Raw genomic sequence first — 25,871 nt, forward strand, 5'->3', positions numbered from 1 at the left:
ATATAGTTTAATACTAAACTTCATCCAAAATCCCTACAATTAGTAAAGAAGTCGTACATCTTGTAACATGAGACTAAAGAAAGTTTTGATGTCATATATGAAATATGTTTTAGTAGACTTGTTTGAGAAGTTCCCTTTCTTTTCCACCATGCGTTGACCTAAACACCATCTTTCTTTGGATTGGTACAACTCAAAGTGCAAGGCTTAGAAATTGACAAACTATCAAAATGATGCAACATTTGCCAACTAACCATCTACTGGTTTATGACACTCTTAAGAATGTGGAGGATGATTGTCTCAATTTGGTGGTTGAGCGAGATATGCTTTGAAAAGAAGCAGACAATGATTCTAAAATCATGTATAAATACATATGGGCTATTATAATATAGTGATAATCGCTTGATTCTTGATTCATGGCACACCAACTTAGAATGTAGAAGATTGATTTGACTCAATTTGGAGGTTAAGTGGTACATGCTTTGAAAATAAGTGAACCTTTGATTATAAACTCGTGTTTAAATCCATATAGAGACTATTGTAATATAGTTATAATCTCCTACTCAAGTGACTCCTCTTCTTGCATATTGTTAAAGTCAAGCACTTGCTTTGCATGTTTGTGATTCCAATTCACCTCAATCACTTCTCCAAACTACAATTTTTTTTCCAAGAAAAATCTTGAAATGTATAATGATATCAAGACACCCAATCAAATCATGCAACTTGCAAATCAATAATACCAGAAGATTTCAAGGAAAAGGTGGATCCATATAAATTTATATGTTTCAATCATACCAATGTTTGTCATCGAATCTTAGTTCAGTTGGTAAAATGGAGAACTGTACCTGATAAATCAAATAATTATCCTTAGTTTGCTGGTTTGAATCACATAGGTCAGAATTTTTTTTAGCTTTTTTTAATCAATTTAAAATTATTTTCCTTCAATGAAAACAATCATGATCCATAAATTTGAACTTTTTCTAAATTAATTCTAAAAGTATTTTCTTTATTTAAATTAAACCTCAGAAAATTTTCAACTTTTGCTAAATCAATTTTAAAACTTTTTTCCTTCAATTAAAATCAAATCTGAATCCATAATTTTTTAACTTTTCACTAAATTGATTTTAAACATAATTTCCTTCAATTAAATTAAAACTATTTTAAAATTATTCTTGATCCAAAACTTCAAAACTGTTGTCCTTCAATTAAAGTTAAATCTCAATCCATATTTTTTTAACTTTTTGCTAAATTATTTTCGAAACTATTTTCCTTCAATTAAATTAAATCTTGATCCATTTTATCCATCTCTGAATTAAAACCGAAGTTTCTCAAACCATTTTCCTTCATTTAAAATTAAATCTCAATCCATTTTATCCATGCGTAAATTAAAATTTGAAGTTGTGAGGAACTATGGTATGCCTTTTCTCGTTTCCATCTCCTTTATTCAATTGTTTCTCATAAAATTTTTAACTTCTTGCGAGATTAGTTTTAAAACCATCATTCTTCAATTAAAGTTAATTATAGATCCTTTGTTGTTTGTACTCATTTCATCTCAAATGAAATACGTGGTGGCTTCCCACTATTTTGCTTAAATAAATCAATCTCAAATCATCATAAATTAATTTTAAAACTATCTGCCTTTAATTAAATTTAAATCTCTATCCATTTTAGCTGTCAGTAAATTAAAATTTGAAGCCATGAGAATTTATGATGTGCCCTTTTTTTTTTCCCCTCCCCTTTCCATTCTCTTTTATTCAATTGTTTGTGGTCTATGCGCATGGATGTCTTGAGACCATGAGACCTGCGAACTATATTTGATGGGGAAAGCCATGAAAACAGCTAAAACTTTTGTTTTAATGGTTCGATATTTTTGAGGCAGAATCAATCAAGTGTTTCACATCAATCAAGCATGCCTAGCTGGTGAAAAAGATAATTCGGAGTATTCGTCAGCAAGCAAGCATGCCTAGATATATCCATCCACTTCCTAATTTAAGTAGAAGGCTTACGAGATAGACAGCTACAAGATGCACAATGTAAAGAATGAATGGAAGGTGATATTTTATTTTCTTCCACTTTTTTTAGATTTAGATTAGATGGTTTAAATGATTCTATTGGAGGATGGTTTTAAATATCAATCGTTTAAAAGAATTCCAAAGATATTAAGCAGATTGACTGATGCCAAGCACCATTAATGTACATTTTCAACATTAACCAAAAGTAAGATCCATATCCATGAACCTTAATAGTTTTCATGAAAAAAATCCACTGCAAGACCAATCTATCACTTATTAGTGTATCCCTTCCTCAACAAATTATAGAGGAAACAAAAGCATCCAGCAGAATCAGTAAAACCATGCAAAATCAAAAGAGTTGAAGAAAATAGACAGGATATTTTCAGTGTTTTTATCTTTTATGAATAGAAAATTGTAATGTTCGGGCATTAGCCTTTTTACTGTGCTGTCATAAACATCTCTGGCCGAGCTGAAAACAGGGTTGGAGAATCTATCCTGTCGACTCTGGGAAATGTTTCGTAGCTAATGGCATCAGCTGGACATATGAACATGAAAGAATATTCATCCTGGGCCTAACTAATGTCATGCTGCTGAAAAGAGACATCCTGGGGCTGCAGAAGAAGCATAAGCAAATCAATAAGATTATGAGCCACAGCAAATGACCCATAAAATGTATAGATGTACAGTTTTCTCAAACAAAATGGAGAAGTATTATTTACCCAGGTACAATAAAATTAATTCCCTCTTTAAGTTATACACATCACTCCAGCATGTCAAGGTAAATTGGGAGAAAGGGAAGGCTTTGCCACCTTGAGCTCTCCACAGTCGCTGATATAAACTGTTTTCAGAGGCCGATCCCACATCGTGCGAGCCACCTGAGCTCTCTCATCACCAATGAACTCAGCAAAATCATTGAACTGACGAATCCTTTCGGCTGGTTTATAGGTGGGAATGGTAGCTATGGTGGTAACAACATCCAGTCCTGAAAAATAAAATGACAGTCTATTTCTCAAGATAGAAAATATACATTATTCATCATAAGAACTGATCAGTCTGTTAGTTGATAGAAAGGAACAATACTGAAGCAATCTTAACTGTTAAATGAAGGCCTAAAAAGGAGCTTGTTGTATACATAAAGAATATATATGAGTGAGGATCGACTCCTCGGAATAGCAATGGCCTTTTCCCTTCAGTTGAGAATTTATAAATTACAGGGCTCCAGCGAGTGTAAATCTGCCAAATCCCCTGCTTGAGGTCATGAAGTCTTCCTCAAACATTATATCTAGGGCCAATTTTTAAGGAAAAATAATATGACACCAATTAAACAGCAAGGCAACACAAGAAAGGAGCATACTGTCAGATATTTAAACTATAGAACACAGGAAACTATAAGGATATACTCTTTATGAAGCTCTTACTCGCACCATCTGCAATGTCCTTAACCTCACTTATCACAGGTAATCTTCAGAGCTGCCACATTATCACAAAATGCAAATCTTCTGCAGCATCAGCAAAAGTAGCTGGCTATCCTCAAGCAATGATGCCAATCGTTCTATTCTTTTCTTCTCAGCCCTTTACATCATCTCCTCTTATAATCCTAAATAGCATCTTCTTAGCATACTGGGTAATTTCTGACCTTATCAACCTTCAAGCCAAGCACAATAACACCATATTATCCAAAGATGGTCGCATATGGCTAGATTTTGAACTGCTTCTCTGCAATAACTACCAACTAAGAATCACCAACTGCAGCATTTCAGACATCTAAGAGTAAGCGCATCACCAGACTGATAAATTTCCATTAATATTACAAGCAACAGCCAGGACAATTTTGAACCTGGAAAAAACATATATGCTACCCAAAAACCAATCTTTGTCTCGAGGTCTGCAGAACAATCAGATAACATAGTGACTCCATCCCCACAGGAGCTAATCAGACACAGTCCAACCCTCACTTAAGCACATGGTTTTCACAGTCAAAAGCTAGGCCTGTTTTTAATCATTTGGCTCCAAATAGTAGAAAACCTATCCAGATCAGACCAAACCTAGCTTAGAAAATCTTTCACTCAATTGTAGAACCACATAAAAACAATAAAAGTGGTTTAAGCATATGTGGAAATATATATCAAGATTCAATCTTAGAAGAAGGGATCACATAATTTGTGTATCGAACTCATAGTTGAACTTGTCTATCAGCTAAAGGGTAGTCTCATTCACAACTAACAAATGACTAACAATCAATCGACCAAGACGGTTATCGCATCCAAACTCACAGTGACAAATAACGATCAAGCCAAGCTCTGGTTGCTTGCTTATGGAAATTATATATTGCTTTCTGCTATACCCATTACAAGAAGGACCTCCTTTCTCACATGAAGCTACCAAACCCAATAAAGAGAAAAAAAGAACAAAACAAATAAGACAAATGGTTTCATCAAAGAAAATGTTGGATATATGCTTTAAGAGAGGCCAAATTTTGAAATGCTGCTTTAAGCACTCAATAGAATTGAATTCTATAGAATTATGTGCATCAGATGATATTTGTATCAAGTATATATGGACACAAACATTCAAGCATGTGACTCAAAACAGATACTCATAATTGTAGACTATTACACAGAAACACCTATTTATGGGTTTTTATAGAGGTTGAACCTGGTGCTGAACACTTGAGAAACTCAGATGCTTGCAGAAATCATAAATCAGACATTGGAACAAAATGAAAAATCTTTCACCAAAATTTCCGTACAAGTTAGCATTCTTCCTCCAACTTGAGCCATAAAAATATGTTTTTGAATACTAGAGAGGCGATTTCCATACATTAAGTGCAAGCATTTTTTCAGCTAGTGCTGAAACTGACTCACCTTCAAGCACGGTCCCGAAGACAATGTTCTCATTGTCGAGTTGCGGGCATGGGCCGGGCCCCGTCGTTACCAAGAACTCAACATTGTGGTAATTGGGATCGAGTCTGATCACCTCGTCATCGTCGTTTTGGGAGAGGCACAGCGAGAGCGTTCCCGGCCTCGAGTGCTTCAGCTGGAACGCCCTCGAGTCGACGGTCTCCATGTTCCTCGCGAGGTTCGGTGGCGGCCGGACCTCGCCCTTATCCCGTCGGCCCTGGCGGCCGGCGACGAAGAATTGTCCCCGAATGACCTTGTGGACGAGGGTGCCGCGGTAGGCGGCGGAGGCGCACATAGCCTTGAAGTTGGCTACGGTCTGGGGGACGAGCTTGCCGTAGAGGCCAAAGACCACGCGGCCGAGGGGCTCGGGGTCGGGGCAGGCGGCGAGGTCGGAGCCCACGGGGCGGTCGGAGCGGAAGTAGCTTGGACAGAGGCTGAAGTCCATGTAGACGCGCTCAGTGACGGCGGCGGCGGAGGGGGACGAGGGGGCGGGGGAAGAGGCAGATGCATCGGTGTCCGCAGCGGCGGGGAGGGGTAGGAGAGAGGCGGCCGCGGCGGAGGAGGAGAGGAGGAGGAGGGACCGGCGGTTGGGGAGGGGGTGGGGATTTATGGGGATGGGGATGGGGTTAGGGTTAGGGTTAGGGTTTTTGGAGAGGGGCGGTGGGGAGACGAGGAGGCGGCGGCGGCGGCGGCAACAACGGTGGTGGGGAAGTTGGGGAGGGAAGGAGACAGCGATGGCGAGGGAACCCATGGCATGGAGTCGTGGATGACATGATGTTACCCGGACGAGAGACAGAGAAAGACGGAGGAGAGAGAATATCTGTGCGAGTCCTGCATAGGAAAGAAAGAATGTATAGTAACAATTGACTTCTTTAGATGGAACAGTTTACTTTGGAAGAATGGATTAGAAATTCTTGACTTGATTTATTCTGCTTAACCTGTATGAGTGATGGAAATAAGATTGCCTTTGATTTTTTTTTTTTTTTTTTTTGGAAGGGGGAGGGGGGAATAAATATTTCTGAATATCTGATATAATCAATTATTTTTAAAAACATAAAACCAATAATAGTTATGGAAATACGAGCGACAATAGTGGCGGTAGTGAGGTTAATAATAGTGTTGGTGATGGTAATGAAGCGAGGATATGATGGTGGGTGACTATAGTGGTATGGTAATGGTCGTGATGTGAAGATGATAATATAGCGGAGGCTGCATATTTGATAATGATGGTGGCGGTGTCAAAAGACAATGATGGTGATAAAAAAATATAAATGTTTTATTTTTAAAATTTATGAAAGTAAGAATTTATTACTTATTTCTAAAAAATACTATTAATAATAACAAATAAAAATAATGCCAGTAAATAATTTTAACTTTTGTAATTTGTTAAATTAGAAATTAGATAAAATAAAAGTGATGCGAAATAGGCTCTATGACTTTTTTTTTCAAAAAAAGTTACACTCTTAATATCAATATTAATATGAAACATGTTCTTCAATTCGATCCGGAGATAATTGAAACACTCATGTGAAAAGTTTTTACGTGCAATAGGGGCTCGCAATCTTCCATTTCGTTCTCTTTCAATAGAATAAAATAATTTGTATGTAGAAACGGATAAGAGTAGTTATTATAGGTTGAAAAAAATGAGATGGTATAGGCTATCAACACTATTTCTACCAAATTCTAATTGATGGGAAAGTAAATCTCATCCATGTATTATGTTAAATTTACAAGTCAATTAACCATTAGCACTGGTCTGATATTTTTATTAAATTTTTTATTTCTATCCTCATGCTTAGCAATGCAGATCTAATCGAATATTATCTCTCTTTCAAGATTTTTCTTTAAAAAAAACTTAAAACAAGAGATTTGGAAATGAGAGTTGCAGCTTTTCCTTGTAACCTCATGCCATTCAGAGGATTTTATTTTTAATTCTATATTCAAAGCTCCTACAACACTCCTCTGCACCCTAATGAAGTGCCAATAATTTGTTAGGGAGAATTATTTTTCTTTGATTTTTATCTTTTAATCCTTTCAATTATGACATCCTTTTAGTTCGTTACAACTTTACTGTGAAAAAAGAAAAAATAAATACAACTAAAATAATTAAAAATTATCGATCACAATACATATATGCATGCATAATACTGCACAAGCTCGAAGGCATTGCACATGTTTGGCCTATGAAGAAAACAAATCATAACATCATGTTTTTTTAGGTTAGCGGACCCAAAACCAATTTATGCCCTCAAGCAAGAATCTATGGACAATTTCAGTTTTTATATTTCTGGTAGTGGCCATAGAACTATTATATAATCACTATATGTCAAAAATAACGATATATGAAATACAAAATTAATAATAGCCCTCTCTTACATGTATGAATCATGTTTTAGTATACTTCACAATACTTCTATAAGATTCCCATAAAATCATGGATTCTATGGTAATGAAAGGTTATTTTGCTCTAGCTTTACAAGAGCCAAGTGCAGATTCAATTCCTACTCCAGCATGCCATGATGAGGTCCCCTCTCTTCTTCTTATTCCTCTCCCCAAGTTTTCCCCTTTTCTTTGTAAACCGTTGGATTTGAAACCTATTACTTCGATCTTGTCAACTATCAAACGAAACACTTACTTTAGGAATAAAAAACGTAGATATTGCAAAGAGGGAGTTTGGCTTGGTCATAAGTACCAAGGATTTTTAAGTCTATATACTTGCTTAATTTTTTTCATTGCACAAAAAAATCTTTCCAAATCTTTCGGGGAACAATTGCTCTCTCTTTTCGAATAGGAGTTGGAATAATCTAGCTACAACTATGAGGCAAAAATCTATTTTAATGTCCAAAAGGAAGGATTTTGAGAACAAATGTGCTATAAAGGTACCATACTAAGAGATAGAAAGTGGATGAAAGAAAAGAGTCCCTAACAATGGATCATAGAAAGTTGAGCCTCGAGTGAAAATTCATTTTTTATGCTATTATTTGCTAGGTTTAATCAATGAGTTGCATTTTCTTGTCCAGCTATGAGGCAGAGCCTATCGAATGAAGAGAAAGAGAGTGACCTTAGAGATGTTACTGCTTCTTTATTAGTAAGATTGATTATGAGATCAATTTCTTTGATAGTTATAGGTATTTTTTTTACAATAAGCATATGAATCATCTGCTTCTTAACCATCCTATCTTATTAATAATAATAAAAAGGAGGGATTTAGGGTGTACTTTTGTTAACATAAACCTATCTGTGTATAGAAATGACAAGTGGAGTTCGCGCCTCCCTAAATAAGGCAAAGATGTTGATTCGAGAGCCTTTGAAATTGGGCTCCTCTTAATTTATCTTTCAAATAGTTGCATGAAATATGAATTATATATGTGAAAACCCATCTATAAAATTTAATCTCAGAGCCTCTATAGAATGACTTCTCCAAAGAGCTGGATTCTAGTAAACTATTATAGATCTTCTAACGAGAAAGCTTCACCCTCAGTTAACCATTTTTGGCGAAGACGGCAAAGTGCTCGCCGTAGTGTTTCGAAATTCGAACCCGGTGACGATAGAAAGACACGGAGAGGAAAACGGCTAGTATCCCGCCGTTGACAGGTTACCGACGTTCACAACGGCTAGTATCCCGCCGGAGCACCTCTCGGCGGTGTGCTAGGCGACGGGGTCTCCCCGGTGTTGCGGGAGGCCAGCCACCCAAGGTCTTCGGGCGGCGGGGCGAGCGACACGAACTGCTCGGCTCTGAGAAAGCGGCCCTGAGACGAGGCCGGCGCAGCGGACCAGGGGCACTGAGAAACCGGAGAACCCCTCGGCCGTGTGTAGGCGACGGGGGTTCTCTGGTGTTGCGGGAGGCCGGCCACCCAAGGTCTTCGGGCGGCGGGGCGAGCGACATGAACACCTCGGCGCTCCCTGGGCTACTCCAACTCCTACTCACTTTCCTCTTCTTTGCAGGGCTCCCGATGGATCCGAAGGGGAAGCAACCGGCGGGGACGACAACGGAAGGACCGGCGAGAGGAAAAGGTAAGGGCCCTGACGCTTGGACGAGGCCGGGGCCGTGGGTGACTCAGTGGCCCACGGCCGCGGAGGTGGAGCGGCTGAGCCGCTGTTTCCCGGAGGTATTGACTCCTCCGGAGGAACCGATTGCGGCGGCCCGACTCGAGTGGGAAGGGCGGGCGGCGGTGGCCCGTAGTTTCGGCCGCCGCGTCCCAGCCGAGTGGGTGGCGAAGGATGTCGCCGCCCGCTCAAAGTTGAAGGAAGTGGTGGCCGTCCCGCTTGCGAACGGCTACCTGGCCCTGAGGTTCCGGTTGACGGAGGACCGGGACCGGGCGTTGAGCGACGGCCCGTGGGTGGTGGCCGGGCAACTGCTCGCCATGACCCCATGGGTTCCGGACTTCGAACCCGGGGAGGAGGCTGTGTAGACGGCTACCGTGTGGCTCCGCTTGCCCCATTTGCCGCCGGAATACTGGTCAACGTCGACCATTTTCCATATAGCCGCTCGGGTGGGCCGGCCGGTCGCCGTGGACAGCGTCACGGAGCAACGTCAGGCGATGGGATTCGCCCGGGTGAAGGTGGTGGTCGACACCACCAAGCCTCTGCTACCTGGAGTGCTGATCCAGGGGAAGACGAAAGTGCGATGGCAGCCTTTCGTCTTCGAAAGTGTCCCGGCCCTGTGCTCCCGGTGCGGGCGAATGGGTCACCAGGCAGGGACTTGCCGCTTTCCGGCGACTCCTTGCGCTACTGGGGCTTCAGGTTCGTCCCCGGCGGAGGCAAACCCGGGGGGTGGGCCTGCTCAATCGTCTTCGGGCGGTGGGGAGGAGGCACAGGGACCGATCTATGGTCCCTGGATGGTGGCGTCACGGCAGAGACTCCATCGGGAGACTCTGCCGCCGCGGCCGGGGAAGACGAGCGAGCCGCACTCGGGGCCCGGTTCGTCTTCGACTCGGCCGCCGCCCCCAGTGGCTCGCCCAACCACGCCAGTGTCCCCGGCGGACACCGACGGCTGGCAAAAGCCAGCGAAGGTGGCACGCCGTCGGTCTCCGCTCGCCGTTGGGGGGGATGGGCACCCGGCGCTCTCCTTCGGCCCCCTCCAAGCTGACTCGGCCGACGATCTCCTGGTCGAGTCGGGGGACCCGGGGACGAGTCTGTGTCTCGGCGAAGGCCCGAGTCGGGCCGATCCGGCGCCCAGCCGGGCAGTTGCGGCCCGAGTCCAAACCCAGAAGCGGCCGAGGCCGCTGGTGGGCCTTGGCCCAGCTGGGGAATCTCGGCAGGGGGCCCAACTGGCCCTCACCGTTGTGGGCCGGGGCCAACAGCACGGGCCAGCCCAGCGCACCCGGGCCCATAGGGCCGGGCGCCGGGGTCGGGGCCGTGGGCCGGTGGGGGCGGCCCAGGATGGGGCCCGTGAGCTCGGCGCGGCTGACGCCGTTGGCGCGCCGCGCGCCGTTGTCGAGCCGCGCGCCGTCGGCGCGTCCAGACCCAGGGACGCACCGGGCGCTGAGGCCGCGCCCGGTGCTGTGGTCGCGGGGGCCCAGGTTCCGCTGGGCCCGCGCGAAGTTGCGCGCGGCCAGCAGGCCGCGCGGTCTGCTGTGGAGCCGCGGGTGGTGGGCCTTCCGGCCCAGCCCGCGGTTGTCTCCTTGGGCCAAGCTGTTGCTGGCCCAAAGGCCCAGCCAGCTTCGGGCCCGGGGAGTTGTGCCGTACCCGCGGTGCAGGGCCTAGGCGACGAATCTGCTGGGCCATTTCGGTATAGCCCCCCCTCTCGAGGAGAGCACGGTGGCCATGCCCCCCTGAGTGAGGTACAGCCATGGGATGTGCAGGGTGGTACTGGCCCCGATGGAGTCTTCCGGTTTGGCCCTATGCCCCTGGTTGCGGGTGAGCAGGGGGAAGCCTCCTCTAGTGGGAGTAGGGCCAGGGATCACCTCAGGCCTTTTTCGGAGGGGTGTCAGGCCGCGCCACTGAGACCAGGAGAGGGTACGGACCACATGACTACTGTGCAGCGTATCAGGGCGGCAGTCATGCAGACCACATCTGACGAGCAGGGGGTGGGCCCAGGCATCGTACTTGAGGCTGGGCCCGCGTACCAGGGGGAGGATGGGTCTGAGGCCGACTACGTGGACTGTGATCCATGAGGATCCTAGCTTGGAATTGTAGGGGGGCGGCCAAGCCGTCCTTCATGTCTTTCTTCAAACGGTTAGTGCAAATTCACTGCCCAGAGATCTGCCTCCTTAGTGAGACCCGGCTATCTGGTGAGGGGCTTGCACGTCTGAGACGACGTCTGGGGAGGGACTGGGAGACATACGCAGTCGAGTCCCAGGGGTTGTCGGGAGGTATCTTGCTCCTGTGGAGGCGTGGGGTGGCGACCTTTGATGTCTTCCATAACTGCTCTCAACAGGTAGTTATGGTTGTATCGGCACCTGACGCTCCTCCGTGGGTTTTGTGTGGGGTGTATGCGAGCACGAATTACAGGGTCAGGAGATTCCTCTGGCAGGAGATTACCAGTCTCACTGCCCAGGGTGTCCCGACAGTTGTAGTAGGTGACTTCAATTGCATCCTGAGTTCGGGTGACAAGAGGGGAGGGGCAGCCTTCACGGATAGAGTGTACAGGAGGGAGTTCCACGATTTTGTGTCACGTACGGGCCTGGTGGACTTAGGTTACTCAGGACCTCAGTTTACTTGGTGCAATAATCAGCTTGGCAGTGCTAGAGTTTGGGAGCGCCTGGACAGGGTCTTTACGTCCCCAGACTGGTTTCTTCTCTTTCCTACCTGCAGGGTCACTCACTTACCGCGGATCGCCTCGGACCACTGCCCCCTGCTGATTTCTACATCATTGGGACCCAGGCATTACAGCCCCTTCCGCTTTGAGAAGGTTTGGCTATCGTACCCCCAGTCCTGGGATATTGTACGTGATGCATGGCGCCTCCCGGTGCGTGTCGATGCTATGCACCGGGTATCGCGCAAACTAGAGTTGGCCAAGAGGCGTCTCCGGCGATGGAACCGCGAGGTTGTGGGCGATATCTTCCGGAGAGTGGAGGGGGTTGAGACCGCGATCTCCGAGTTGCAGTCGAAAGAAGATTTGGAAGGCACGCTTTCGATGAACGATATGAGTGACCTTCGGGGGCTCCTAGCGACTCACCACTCCCTTCTATGACAGCACGAGATCTTCTGGCGTCAGAAATCTCGAGTCCAGTGGGTGCGGGAGGGTGACCGCAATACTAGTTTCTTCCACCGGACTACAATCATTCGGAGGCAGCGGAGCACGATCCACTCGCTGCGAGATAGGTCGGGACATCGGGTGGAAGGTGAGCCCTCCATTCGTCAGATCTTGTTGGATTTCTTCCGCACTAGATGGACGGAGGAGGAGGAGTCCGACGACAGTAACCCCCTCCCTCCTCCGCGGGTGGATGTGAGGATCGAGGATGATGAGAACGCAGCCCTGGTCCGACCGGTGTCGGCACAGGAGGTACAGGAGGCAGTTTGGGCTTTGGCTCCAGACAAGGCTCCGGGACCAGATGGGTTCCCCCCGTTCTTCTTTCGACGATATTGGGGTATTATTCAGACAGCGGTGGTAGAGGCCATTCAGTGCTTCTTCTCCCAGGCGGTGATGCCAGGGGATTGGAAGGCTACCTTCATCATGCTCATTCCGAAGCGTCAGGAGGCGGCCGAGCCCTGCCACTTCAGACCCATTAGTTTGTGCACAACCTTGTATAAGGTAGTGGCCAGAATTATGGTTCGGAGGATGAAGCCCCTTCTGCCTGGCATCATCAGTCAGGAGCAGGGGGCGTTTATAGCTGGTAATAACATTTTCCATAATGTTCTGCTGGCTCAGGAGATGATGTGGGACCTTCAGCGAGCATCGAAGCGACATAGCCTGATGGCTATTAAACTGGATATGGAGAGAGCTTATGACAGGATCAGATGGAGATTTCTTCAACAGACACTGGAGCGTACGGATTCCATAGGCAGTGGATCGGTTGGGTGCTGGGGTGTGTCAGGAGGCCAAAGTTTTCGATTTTGGTCAATGACACACCTTCTCCTTTCTTTGAGTCTACTATGGGGCTGCGTCAGGGATGCCCTTTATCTCCTTACTTGTTTATTCTTTGTGCTGATATTTTGTCTCGTGATTTGCAGAGGGTGTGTGCCCGTAGGGAGCTGGAGGCCTATGTTCCCGCCCCGGGGGCTAGTCCTCTTTCCCACTTACTCTTCGCTGACGATTGTCTTCTTTTGGCCAGGGCGCGGGTTTCTGATGCACGGGTCCTTCGTAGGGTGGTAGCAGATTACTGTATGGCGTCGGGCCAGAGAGTTAACTTCCAAAAGTCAGCTGTCCGCTTCAGTCCGAGCACGGAGAGCAGGGTTAGACAGGAGATTCGTGGGATCTTGCAGATTCCTGAGCAGGAGGAGACATTGACCTACCTGGGAGTTCCCATCACAGGCCGCAGATTACGAGTGGCAGAGTGTTCCAGCCTGGTGCAGCAGGTGGAGAGCAGGTTGGAGGGATGGAGAGCAATTTCCCTATCTATGATGGGGAGACTGACTTTGATCAGATCAGTGTTGGGGTCCATGCCAGTTTATCTCATGGCCAACACTGTGGTTCCGAAGACGACCTTACTGAGGATCGAGCGACTGTTGCGATGCTTCCTGTGGGGGTCACATAGCGGAGGCCGCGGGGTGCATCTGGTAGCCTGGGAGCACGTTTGCCGGCCTACCAGCGAGGGGGGTCTCGGGGTGCAGTCCCTGCTGGAGCGTCGTGAGGCTTTCATTGCTCGGCATGCAGCTCGGTTCCTGCTAGAGCCACACGGGCTGTGGAGTCAGGTGATGGCTGCCAGATATGGACGCGACGGCTCAGAGGTGGTATGGAGTGGGCGGCGAGTCTCCTTCATGTGGCGTGAGATTGGGAGGTATGTGCCGACGGTGTCGGCAAATACCAGGTGGATAGTCGGCGATGGGCGGAGTATTGATGTGACTGCGGACCCATGGGTGGACACTGTCCCACTGAGGTGCTGGCCGACTATGATTGATGCTGCGGCTGCGGAGGGACTGCGGGTTTTTGATCTTCTGGCCCCAGGAGAGTCAGCATGGGATGATGCCAGGTTACGTCAGCTGTTCGGGGGACACCTAGCTGAGAGGATCCGGTCTCTTCCGGTGCCAGGCTGTGGGGGGCCTGATGTCAGGGTTTGGGGCACCTCCTGCCGATCCAGGGTCCGACTGGGAGATCTCGCCGGTGTTATCCAGCAGGAGCATGAGCCAGGGCCGGACTACACTTGGATCTGGAGGTCAGGGCTTCACCCGAGGGCTGCACTCTTCCTATGGAAGGTGGCGTGGGACCATCTCCCGACGAGAGCAGCGCTGAGTAGGCGTGGATGTGGGATCCCTGCGGAGTGCGGGACATGCAGTGTGGAGGAGTCGGTCGACCACGTGCTTTTCCAGTGTACGTGGGCGAGGTCGGCATGGCAGTGGGCAGGGTTTCCGCAGGAGGTCTGGCATGGGAGGCCTCAGTTTTTACAGACGATGCAGCAGTGGTTGGTCCGCCCTCGGACATGTCAGGAGGCTATTCGAGCGACTTGCACAGCACATCAGATCTGGCTGGCAAGGAACGCTCGTACCCTCGGTGAGCGCAGGGTGTCACCGAGGTTCGTGGTGGAGCTAGCGCGCGTACAGGCATTGGAGATCAGATCCTCTTCAGATGGACCTCTGATAGCTCGGGACACCTGGGGTTCTCTTTCTGCTTCGGCAGCTTCTCAGATGGTGTTCTTCACCTGGGAACCCCCACCCCCGAGTTTCCTCAAGGTCAATTTCGATGGATCGGTTTTGGATGGAGGCGCGCGAGGCGGTGCGGGTTTTGTGATACGGGACCTGCACTCCAGAGTCGTGGCAGCAGGGGGCTGTCAGCTGTTCGGCACGTCGGTCCCCGGGGCAGAGTTACGAGCTGCCTGGGCCGGTCTTCGATATGCGAGGCAGGCTTTGCAGGCTGGCTCGGTTGTTTTGGAGGACGACTCAGCCACAGTTATCAGTTGGATTCAGAAGGGGCTGAGGGGTGAAGGCTCAGACCACCCCTTGGTTCGGGACATAGGGTTGATGTGTGGGGTTGGGGTGGCCATTCAGGCCAAGCATGTATTTCGAGAAGCCAATGGGGCAGCCGACTGGATGGCTGCCTTCGCGGCTCATCATTCAGGATATACCCTTTGGGTGGGGGAGGGGGAGCTGCCTCTGGCTCTCCGTGAGTTAGTATTTTTTGACTTTATTGGGTGTATTCGTACACGTTTTGTATGAAAACCCGTTTTTAGCAAAAAAAAAAAAAAAAAAAAAAAAAAAGCGCTTCACCCTCATATTTACTTGCTTTATCCCTCTCTTTTTTTTTTTTTTCTAAAATAAATCTTGATCAATTCTAGTAAACTAGTATCGACACCTAACGATTAATCACAGCCGTTTGTATAAACTGGGAAGTGGTAATCACAGCCGTTTGTATAAACTGGGAAGTGGTAACAGTCCAGCTGGAAGTGTTTGCTCGTTGGAGGTCGTCGTACTGATAGCCGTCGAGAGGACTCGCCGTGGAACTCTCGCTCTCCCTAAGCGGCTCCTCTTCCTCTTCGGCCAACCGACCGGAGGTCACCGAGATGTCTGCCGACGCCTCTCCCGCCCCCGGCGGGATCGATCTCGGCCGAGTCCACCTCCAAGATCCCTCTCCTTCTCCCTTCTCCCTTCGCCTCAAAGAAGCCCTCGATTCCTGCTCCCAGGTACGAACTCCAACCCCACTTCAATCCCACCTCTAGGGTCTTTTTCTTTATCCTCACCGCCTTCGGTCCATCCCTCTCTTCGCTATTAACCCTAATTATCTCCTCTCCGTCACAGTTCTTCGAAACCGGCGATTTTGGCAAGTCCGACACGGCGGTCGCTGCCGTAGTCGGCCTCCTCAATTCCATCGTCGAGCCCCCGCTTTCCGATTCGGAGAGTCCCGCTCCTTGCGAGAGAGCATCGGAGGAGGCACTCGTCGAGATCCAAAGCTTTCTCTCATCCCCTTCTTCGGATCAGGTTCTTTTGAGTTCTTTTTTTTTTATTAAAAAAAAAACATATCCGATTATTTCTTCTGCGTAGATTACAGAATTCAGTTATATTGTTTATGACTGCAGATGGCTGTTGATGCGCTCTCTCTCGAGCTGCCGAAAGTGGTGGCAAAGTTTGCAGCTTTGTCGGATAGGTGTCGGGAGATCGCAGGGAGCATTATCGACTTCCTCGTGTCCAGCTGTAGCCCACGCGACATGCTTTCGATTCTTTGTGAGGTGGGTACTCTAAAATAAGCGATAGCATGGTTTTTGTATGGATACCGACCAGACTTTCTGGTAGCTCTCTATATTTTGTGTGTTGTTTTGGATATATAAAGAATTGCACAACAGAATTGCTCAGTATCTTTGTTTCAAATAATTCTTGCTAATTGTTTCTATATTTTATGTACCCTGTTTTATTATCTGGTTTGATAACATCCTCATGTTTCTAAAATTTAGGCAATAGATACCCATATCAGGGAGTCGAAAGAACAGACTTATTTTATTCTACTCTTAGGCGGCCTCTCAAAAGGTACATTCTCATGACTCCTCACTATATGATACAAGTACCTTGTGAGGATATCTCAAACAGTCGGATTTTCATGCATTATATGGCACATGAAATGAATACTTTTGTTAAGAATTCGGGCCATCTTATTTATGAATTTTGTGGGCTATGCTTGTATATTTTATGTTCTCGTATGATATTTTCTATGGTCATCTTCAACTGTCTGTTATTTTTATGGCAACAAGTAGTTGCATATGCAAAACCTATGTTAGGTCTATGATTCAAGTCATGCACATGGTTAACCGATATATCACTAAAAGATGTCTAGAACTATACACTTCAATATCTGTTACAATTATGTTCTGAATTTGTTGTTATAACTAATTATCATTGCATCTTTCTTGTTATATTGTTTCATACCTGGTACTTGGTTCCTGTCCATGTCATTCAAAATTTTAAGTTCTTAAGGAATCTCTATTTATGTTATGCCAAAGTTTTCTTTTCTTTTTCTTTTCCTTCTTCTTTTTTTGTTTAACCAGCTGGCTCCTTTTCACATATTGCTAAACTCTTTTTGGCTGGATTTTTATTATGATGGTAATTTGAGTACATCATTTGATAATAAACTGTATTGATTTTTGTCTTCTAAATAACTATAGTTCAATACTACCAATCTTACCTTCTGTTTTGATTATTGATTTTCTCCATAAGTTCCAAGATTATCATGTTTTTGCGATAACAAAAGATTTTTTTAATTACCATTTGCGAGTCATTTGAATTGGTTATGACTTACAAGATCTTGGAGCTCTGGCTGCAATTCTATTCAAAATGTGATACACTATACAGAATGTGATGTATTTATAGCAATCGAATGTTTCTATGTTATTCCTTTGTTTGGTATCAAATTTTATTGAAAAGACATGCGTGCACATACCCACATGGGCACTTTGTTTGTATATATATATATATATATATATATATATATATAATTGTTTGATGTGTTTGCCTGTGAATTTAGATTGGTTGTTTAGTCCTTGTTTGCTTCGCACGATTCTTTCGTCAACTTCAATTTGTTGTCTCAGTATTAGATCGCACTCAGAGGCGTCATGTTGAGCAAGTAAAGGTGGCAATCCCTGTTATTTTGAAAGTTTTGAATGTGATCTCGTCAGAGCCTGATGATGAAGATAAAGATTCCCTCAATGATTTGTTTGGTGCAGCGATAAGCATAGGCACATCCATTCAAGCAATTTGTGAAAAAATGGTTTGCATCTTTTTAGTTGTTGCAACCATACATGCACTGATGTTTGTGCTTATGGCCTTGTTTATGTTTGGCACATCTCTTTGTGGTGTGCAATAGGTTGGAAGAAGGCAAGAAGAGCTTCGTGCTATACTTGGTCTTTATGTCCTACAAAACATGGTTGAGTACTATCAGATCTAATCCTTCAATATCTTCTCCTTTATTTGTTATCTCTTATAACATGCAATGGTAACTTCGGAATGTGTTCTTATTTTCAGGCTCTTATATCAAAAAGCACACAATCACATATTGTTTCAAGCTGCTGTTCGCTTGTTCTACAATTTTCCAAGTTCCTCCCATTTTGTGAGCTCTCCTATTTTGGCCTTATAACTGGATGTGCTGTGGCTTCAATTACTGATGAGGTCTCTAAAGGTAACTTCCATCTTATATGAGGTCATCCTAGCTGATATCTCTGAGCCTTTGCTGCTAATATCTCTACCTCCAGTCCCTCTTTTCTGATACATCTTCTCCAAAGTGATGTAGAGGATGGCGATGACTTCATGGCCTGCTTTTCCTTTGCCATGAGTGGAGCAACTCTTGCAGGTATTATCTTACATATTTTACCTTTCCACTCTTCGTGTACTCTATTTAATACAATACCAGTTCATCTTCTTGCATTCACCTTGTTGAGTCTAAAATATCTATGTTTGTTTGATATGATCCTTGTAGTGATTTGGGGCCATATCTCTGATGAAATTGCAAATGCTGCTGGAGAACAGTTAATTTCTGTCCTGAACAAAATCAGAAATGATTGTACTGTAAGGTGGCGAGCTATTGGGATGTTCAAATATATACTCTCCTCAATTGATTATCCCTGGGAAATAAAATCACACGGTGTAGAGTTACTATTGTGTATGATGGAAGGAATTAATTCAGAAGTGTCTAGTGATAACCATACGGACTTCTCTTCCTTTATGCCCAGTCTTTTTTCTGCTCTCCAGGTAGTGTTTTCTTATTTCCTTGAAGTCTGATGTACCTAATTAAATTAATTTAATTGTTCAAAGAAATATTACAGGCTGTTGAAAGAATAATGATTGGCACTTCAGATGCTTCATTACGGAAGAAAGCCTATTCTGCATTAAAAAAAGTATGTTACTAACTACATGTACATGTTCGATGTTTTAACTTTTACATGCTAGTTGTCCATATACACTTGCTGTCTCATTGTGAAAAGTGTGTTTAAAATTGGTCTGTTTTGGCCTTTTTTATGAATTAAGAGTCTTATGTTTTTAGATGTTATCATATTAATTGATTGCAAAGTATATAAAGATGCTTGGTGCAAAGGAAATGATCTTAGGTAAGCTTTTTCAGGTAGGAGGGACAAAATCTGGCATTGCCAAGCCAGCCAGTCCACTTGATTTTTCACCATAAATTGTGACTTGAAATCTTCAGACTGAAGCTTTTAAATGTTATTCAGCAAGAAGCTGTTATAAAGTATATGTCCATATTGAGCTCTATTTTAATAAATTTTGTCTCAAACTAAAATTGGAATTGAAATTATATTAAACACTAGAAGATTCTCTGAATTCTTCAACAAGAAATGTTTTTCTTCATTGTGAAGTGTTTCGTCACTAGCCTCAGTAATGCTTCTATTTTTTTGTTTATGCATGTGCTGAGATGTTAGAATTTAGATGATGTATCTGTCTTTACTCTTTCTTGGTATTTCTGTGAACTCCTGGTTCATGCTGCAAATTCTTCCGAACAAAAGCTTCACTGGATGTTTTTTTTTGTTATGTTTATTTTTTTTTTCTTTCAGGGCATATTGATGTTCTTTGAAAATTTATTTATAAGCATCCTTTGTTATATAAAATGTGGTCAGGTAGTCTCAGATATCCCATCTTCTCACCGATTTGACATTTTAAGGGCTCTTATTACAAATAGCAATTCTCCTTCTATGGTAAGTGTTGTGAAGCAAAATGATTAGGTTTGTACATACAAATACTCGTTTCTTACTGATACTTATAATTGCATTTCCACAACAGATTGCAATTCTTATTGATCTTGTGAAGGAGGATATTCCCAGGGAAGTTCGTCCAAGTGACATGTCTGAAGATAATGACATCATTCACCGACAAAATAGGAACATAGGTTCACCATTTTGGAGCTCTCATGCCCTTGAAATAGTGGAGCTGATACTGAAGCCTCCTAAAGGGGGTCCTCCTCCCCTCCCTGAGCATAGTGAACCGGTAATGCATTAAATTTTTTGTTGTGATGGAAATAATATATTGTTTTATTATTCTTGCATCCCTCAGCAGATGCGTGAAAGCCTTTTTAATTAATTTGGACAAACTAGGGGTGCAAATGGGTCGGGTCTTGAGTGACTCCGACCCGGCCCAGTTTCTTGTTTGGGTCCTAATTTTGGACCTAGACCTGATCCAATTGAAGATCGAGTCAGGTCGGATTGGGTCTGCGGCTACAATTTTTGACCCAACAGGTCATTCGGGTCGGGTCAGGTCCATGTATAACCTAGCCTGACCCAAAAAATTCGGGTCCGAGTCGGGTTTAGTCCAGGTCAGGTCGGGTCGGGGTCGGGGTCGGGTCCGGGTTATAATAGAGAATTTTTGGGTCACCCTTCGTCACACTCAGTTAAACTGACCCTCATCTGGAACTCCATCGTCGCCGCTTCCACCCATCCTGCTTCCCCACCCATTCTCTCCTCCACAGGTGGTGGTCGTGGTGGCGGCAGAGACGTATGGAGGAGAACTCCATGGAACCAGCATTATAGGAAGGAATAAAAAAGGAGGGATGAGGAGGATTACGAGCATGGAGGAGGCGGGGGACGGCCTGTTGAGCTCGGCCTTCCACTCGCGGAGCATCAGGTGGACCTGCTCCTCGAGGACGACGACATCGGCTGTGCGGCTTTCCTTGTGGGCAGACTGGAGGTGAGAGGTCACTAAACATTCCTTGGAGGTCGTCCACCCGGTTCTTGGCCTTGTCCTTGAAGCTGGTAGGACGCCGACCGACACTCGGTCTTCGAACCCCGCCAATAGATCACGGAAGAGCAATCTAGAGAAGGGGCAAGACAAGGAGAACAAGATTGGGGGAAATCGAGAGAGAAGATAGAAGAATCGAAGAGGGGGAGAGAGAAGGAAAGAGACGGAGATTGAGCAAGATCAATTGGGACCAAAGAGAGAGAGAGAGGGGGGGGAGGAGAAGGGAAGGCAGAGGGAGGGTGGGGAGGCATCCCATCATCATTAAGGGCGACATGACATTCTGCCATGGGGAGTGGGGAGTGGTGAGTGGTGAGGTGTTATAGGGCTCGGGCAAGTACTGCTTTACCACTTCTCCCACCTCCTTTTCTTTTCTTTTTCCTTTTTCTTGTCTATTTTTTTTTAAGAAACTTAGTAGACTATGGTCTGCGAGTCTAAACGTGTAATTCGGGTTCGGGTCGGATTGAGTCGTTGGATAAATGATCCAAAATTGACCCAAAAAAATTTGGGTCGGGTCGGGTCCGGGTCAAGTCGAGATTCAGTAAACACAAACCCGACCAAAAAATAGAATGGGTCCAATTTTAGGATCCGACTCGGCCCCGCGGGTCCAAAAATTTGGGTCGGATTGGGTCTAAGCGGGTCGGGTCGGGTCGCAGGTCAACCTGACCCATTTGCAGCCTTAGGAGAAACACAATTACGTATCTTTTTAACGGCTTAAATTTTTACTTGGTTGAATATGTAAGACAATCAACTTTTCAGCATTTAATTGAAACATCTTAGTTATTAATGGCTCACTATGGCTTAAAATGAAAAGCATTTAAGCAGGTTGACATTTTACACCCTTCCTCTTGGAAAGATCTTTTACGAAAAGGCTACCTTTTTATCAGATTGACATGCAATAGGTTAACTGACTGTATATGAGATACAATTCTGGAATCTCCAATCTGCCACATGAAAGCAAAAGGAGTTTCTTACTGTTCACAGAGGGTTTGGAGTATATTCTATTGAATTCTGTGATAGGAGGGTATTATTAATTAATGGTTTGAATCCACAGCTTCCAGTAGGGCGTAAAAACATTCTGTTGATCACCATTGAGAATGGGGAATTTTCAACCATGAGACCTTAGGTAAGTGTTGAAAGAAAAGAAGACTGCAAACCAATGTAGAACCTTAAATTTGATAAAATGCTGACTCATATTAAATGACTTGACCAAAGGCATTACTCCAGTAGAAATTGATGAACAAACACATGATTTCAGGATTCATGTCATGTACATTGTCTTAACATAGTGCCTAGTTCAGGGGCTTGGAGGCCTGTCATGCCCGGTCTATGAACTGCAAGGTTCTTTGTATTTAAATTTTCCACTTCAATAACATAAGCATCCATGATATCTAGTTTAATGGCATGGGGATCAATTTTGTTCTCCTATTCAGTTTTAATTGTATATGGTTATTTTGCCTGAAAGTTTACTTTGACAACATGAAGTGCATACCATACCAATCAGATCAACAAGTCAGTTATGCCGAATTTATGGATTTTGAGTTTCTTTGCATTTTATTTATCCTTTTTATTGGCATACGGCACATTGTCTAGTTTCTAGTGACATGGGGGTGGATTTTAGTTAATTGCACAAGTTGAAAAACATTAAGGTTATTTCATATCGATTAGGCACAGGATTATGCTCAGGATATTTGGCGCTAAATTTGGAGAACTAATTCCAGACTGAGGGCTTGATAAGGTCTGAAAGAAAAGGTTGTTGCTTTGTCAAGTTGAAATCATGTAGGAATCTTGCTGATTCAACCCCTTGAGCTCTAGGCTGTTTGCACACAATTGAATTTCTGCCCTTTGGGCTTGTTTAAATTGAACTTGGATTTACTCCTGCTGGTTCAATCATAAGAAATTAAGATTAACACATTGAAAGCCACCAACTTTAAAATGAGTTTATTCCTCATGGATCTAACTGTGTGCAATTTGAATTTGTCGTTTGACTCCTGCCAAGTTAAATCTAGACTTAGTTCTTGGAGTCTAGCCAAGTTAGAGTTAGAACAATTAAACTTGGATTTTGTCCTCTGGTCTGGCTGGGTACGCATCTATCTGCATTTTATTCTTTTGATCAAATCCTAGGCATGGATTTGGTCCTTTCAATCCAGCCATATAACTAGACTTAGTCCTCTATATGAAATGACCTCCTTATTGTTAAATCAGGTAGAGTTCAAAAGTTTTATGCAAAATGATTTGAGATTGATCCCGTGCTGTTAAACTACATAGAATGAATTTGTATGCCGTGAAGAGGACCTGTAAAATTTATATTCATTTGTACGTTGCTATACAAATAGGGTTATGGCCCTAAACGTGAGTGATTAGCAAAAATTAATTATTTATATTTATCTATTTTTGTGACCCAAATGGTTGGGGTAAGGCATCATGGTTATGGTTGTGGTCTTTTTTCTTTCAGCACTTAACATTAGGCCTCTCTATCGAAGTCTCTCCAGTTTCAAGAGATAATAATGAGTAAATAATGAGTTCTTCGATTCACTAGAAGCCGTGGACCTACACAGATGATAAAACTTCTCCCATGATGAACTTGACATTCTAATATTCTAAATCCTTTGTCAATCATATTTTTTCCCAAGGAAAGCTTTTCCTTCAAGGGGTAGAAATTGTGATCTCACAACAACATGCTGTGAGACGAGAGATATGTGATCAACCATAACCTGCTTACCATTTAAATGAGTTATGTTATCACATGCAAGTCACAAGGGTTATACCTATTTTTTAGATAATGTGCTTGCTTCTCCTAAAATGAAAGTTGATCCTTGCCCGATATTTCTTTAGTTTCCAGGTTAATCTATCCCAAACTATGATAATGCCTATGTTGTAAACCAGGTAGCCTCATCTCTCTTTAGTGTGCTTACCTCAATCAAGCATTTGCATCAATATGTTATAAGATACTTATTTACTTGCATGTGCAGGTACTATCTGCTCTCAACTTGTTCAGGTTTATTTTGATAATAGAATCTACAGGTATATTACATACTAGTTGTATATTTGAATGGATGTGCTTGGTATGTCTGTTGATCCTATTTACTTTCTAGATATTTCCACTACATTGCCTGTTGCTTAGAAATTTCTCCGTTTTATATTTTGATCTGTGATTTTTGAGGTTGACCAGACTAAGTTGAATTCAACAAAAATAAAGCATCTACTACACTTGTTATGTACCCTCTGAGAATCATTTATGATGTTGTTGTATGACTATACACCTGTGACATTTTAGTTGGCTTGCTATCTCGCTCCGTGCGCAACTATTATTTGTGTTAAAATTTGAAATCTTGGTTTTGAACAAGAGTTCTACTAAAACTTAGGCTGAACTATCCATCTTTATGCTTAGTTTGGAATAAACTGGCCACAAACAAAATTGTTTAAATGACCATATACAGCAAGCTGAAAAGAATTTGGCAGAATGGTATATTTTGGTTAAAATTAGATGTCATTTTGAAACTACTTATGCATACACTAAGCTTTTTTTTGAAAGAGGAAAAGATTTAACATTTCCTGCTTAGTAATTGTCGGAGTTACAGGTTTTTGAAGGGGCACATACTCTGGCTAAAAAGTTTTACAATCCTCTTCTACTCAACCTCCACATATTTGTGTGTAAATCTGTATTAGTTGGTCGAGTCACCCACTATAGTGTCATGGAGCATCCAATCTCAAAGTTTATCTTTTGATTGTTATATCATTTGTCCAGCATCTTACATATCTTTTACCCCCTTCCTGTGTTTAATTAGACATCCATATCCGAGGTTTCAAATCATGACATTCATGTCTTTCATATTTTATTTTTTTCTCTTTTATCTTCTCCAGGTCCTTTTTTTTGGTTGGTGGGGTGGGGAAGGGATCTTTTCTGGTTCGTTGAATTGTGATGACTAAAGAACAAGATGGTTCTGTTAAATGTCTAATGGCTCTAGCATCCACTGATTGACTGCAGGAAAAACAAACCGCACCAGTATCCTCTCAGCAAATACATTGCGTAAAGTTTATTCAGAGTGGCTCCTACCTCTACGAACATTGGTCGCAGGAATTCAAGCAGAAAATGAGAAAGATGACATTGAAATAGCAGATCACATTCTTTGTGCTTTAAATCCTGTTCAGCTGGTACTATATCGTTGTATCGAATTGGTTGAAGACAACCTGCAACATTCGGCGTAGGTTTTATCCATATAAAGATCTACTGACTTGTTTCCAGTTTTGTCACCTTCACATTTGCTTGCTGCTTGTCCCGGACACCAAAATCTTTACACCTCTCTGTACCGTTAAGCAAAACCTTTTAGAAGGCTGTAGATTTTGACGAGATTTCTATTCATGATGAAATGATCAGCCCTTGTTGCATGCCAGCTAATATGGAAGAGGTCTCTGCGAACTCTAGTTAATGCGGCTGCAAAGGCTCATCGCCCTTGGAAGTTTGAACGAGCAAGAGTAAAGAGGCACTACATTGCCCTTTCATGCCCAAGCCTTGTAGCTGAGTTTGGAAGTCTCTAATGTAGAGTATTTCACAGTGAAAACATGTTGCATATTGGAGCTAGCAACCTCCTTACAGGAAACAGCCAGCTGACTTTTTAGCTAGCACTGTTTCAGCCTTAAACTTGTTATTTGTTTCCCTGAATCTAGAGGGGTTCGCCACGTTAAGTTGCCTCTTAAAGCAGCATCAAATTAGGTTACACACAAGGATCTAAGAATTGGTTTTATATCTATAAATTTACAATAAGCTAGTAGTCATGCTTGGTTATCAATGAAGGATATACCATGAACCAGTATGTGTGTGCATGGATGGACGGATGAATGGATGCATTACAAATCAATGTTATCTAGAAAAAAAATGTTTTGCATCATTCAATGGAGTTGATTTCTTAGTATTTGTAATTGTTATGCTTTAACACAGCCTCTAGCTAGTTTCCATATAACTTACTCTTTGTTATTGATCTGTTTATTAGGTCGCCCTAGACAACTTGGTTTTGATTGTTGCTTGGACTCTGATTTCCTTTTGAGGCTTTTTCCCTGTGTGATACATCCGTCTTAGCAAAAGAAAAAAGAAAAAGGCTTTCAAAGTACTGGTTGTTAAAAGAAAAAAAAAAATCCCATGTACGTTCAGCCAAGCAAAGTCCAAATGGTTGAGCCACAAAGATTCTTTTGATTAAGCGGCACAGAG

At 43.8% G+C, this 25,871-nt stretch overlaps 2 protein-coding genes across 15 annotated transcripts; one reads left to right on the forward strand and one right to left on the reverse strand.

Moving 5' to 3' along the window:
- Window positions 1–1,099: 1,099 nt before the first annotated feature.
- On the reverse strand, window positions 1,100–5,728 carry LOC103715991 (Cyclophilin-like peptidyl-prolyl cis-trans isomerase family protein). 8 transcript variants are annotated; one of them, XR_015975332.1, is made up of 4 exons: window positions 4,874–5,728; window positions 3,847–4,034; window positions 3,105–3,755; window positions 2,851–2,991 (listed from the first exon to the last, which is right to left on the reverse strand). XR_015975332.1 is itself a non-coding variant. In XM_088715944.2 (3 exons), exons 1-3 carry the CDS (start codon window positions 5,658–5,660, stop codon window positions 2,582–2,584), a joined length of 999 nt encoding a protein of 332 aa, XP_088572070.1. In that variant the 5' UTR covers window positions 5,661–5,721; the 3' UTR covers window positions 1,100–2,581. The 8 variants fall into 8 exon arrangements, 2 of the variants coding, with proteins under 2 accessions (XP_088572070.1, XP_038985343.1); XR_015975334.1 differs by having other exon boundaries at window positions 2,859–2,991; window positions 3,142–3,755; XR_015975333.1 differs by having other exon boundaries at window positions 2,878–3,011.
- A 9,632-nt stretch (window positions 5,729–15,360) lies between these two features.
- On the forward strand, window positions 15,361–24,910 carry ALF4 (aberrant root formation protein). 7 transcript variants are annotated; one of them, XR_015975336.2, is made up of 15 exons: window positions 15,377–15,627; window positions 15,743–15,922; window positions 16,021–16,170; window positions 16,393–16,465; window positions 17,521–17,699; window positions 17,796–17,855; window positions 17,954–18,107; window positions 18,219–18,278; window positions 18,405–18,676; window positions 18,751–18,822; window positions 19,555–19,632; window positions 19,718–19,921; window positions 23,508–23,551; window positions 23,638–23,689; window positions 24,654–24,741. XR_015975336.2 is itself a non-coding variant. In XM_008803781.4 (14 exons), exons 1-14 carry the CDS (start codon window positions 15,508–15,510, stop codon window positions 24,872–24,874), a joined length of 1,875 nt encoding a protein of 624 aa, XP_008802003.1. In that variant the 5' UTR covers window positions 15,361–15,507; the 3' UTR covers window positions 24,875–24,910. The 7 variants fall into 7 exon arrangements, 5 of the variants coding, with proteins under 5 accessions (XP_008802003.1, XP_088572071.1, XP_008802005.1 ...); XR_605458.5 differs by having other exon boundaries at window positions 23,501–23,551; window positions 24,654–24,698; XM_008803781.4 differs by lacking the exon at window positions 23,508–23,551 and having other exon boundaries at window positions 15,361–15,627; window positions 24,654–24,910.
- The last annotated feature ends 961 nt before the right edge of the window (window positions 24,911–25,871 follow it).

This window comes from Phoenix dactylifera, chromosome 2 (genome assembly GCF_051530095.1).
Source record: "Phoenix dactylifera cultivar Ajwa chromosome 2, Ajwa_hap1_PhDact_Kaust_v1.1, whole genome shotgun sequence".
NCBI classification, from domain to species: Eukaryota; Viridiplantae; Streptophyta; class Magnoliopsida; order Arecales; family Arecaceae; genus Phoenix; species Phoenix dactylifera.

What these genes read in the sequence shown, in the direction of transcription:
- ALF4 (XM_008803781.4), top strand. Translation starts at nt 15,508, where the DNA reads ATGTCTGCCGACGCCTCTCCCGCCCCCGGCGGGATCGATCTCGGCCGA. An exon ending in TGCTTTCGATTCTTTGTGAG is followed by an intron (nt 16,171 to 16,392) that starts GTGGGTACTCTA and finishes TCTAAAATTTAG; the next exon opens with GCAATAGATACCCATATCAG. An exon ending in TTTATGTCCTACAAAACATG is followed by an intron (nt 17,856 to 17,953) that starts GTTGAGTACTAT and finishes TCTTATTTTCAG; the next exon opens with GCTCTTATATCAAAAAGCAC.
- LOC103715991 (XM_088715944.2), bottom strand. Translation starts at nt 5,660, where the DNA reads ATGGGTTCCCTCGCCATCGCTGTCTCCTTCCCTCCCCAACTTCCCCAC. An exon ending in CTTCGGGACCGTGCTTGAAG is followed by an intron (nt 2,992 to 4,873) that starts GTGAGTCAGTTT and finishes TTTATTTTTCAG; the next exon opens with GACTGGATGTTGTTACCACC. An exon ending in GCGACTGTGGAGAGCTCAAG is followed by an intron (nt 2,621 to 2,818) that starts GTGGCAAAGCCT and finishes CTTCTTCTGCAG; the next exon opens with CCCCAGGATGTCTCTTTTCA.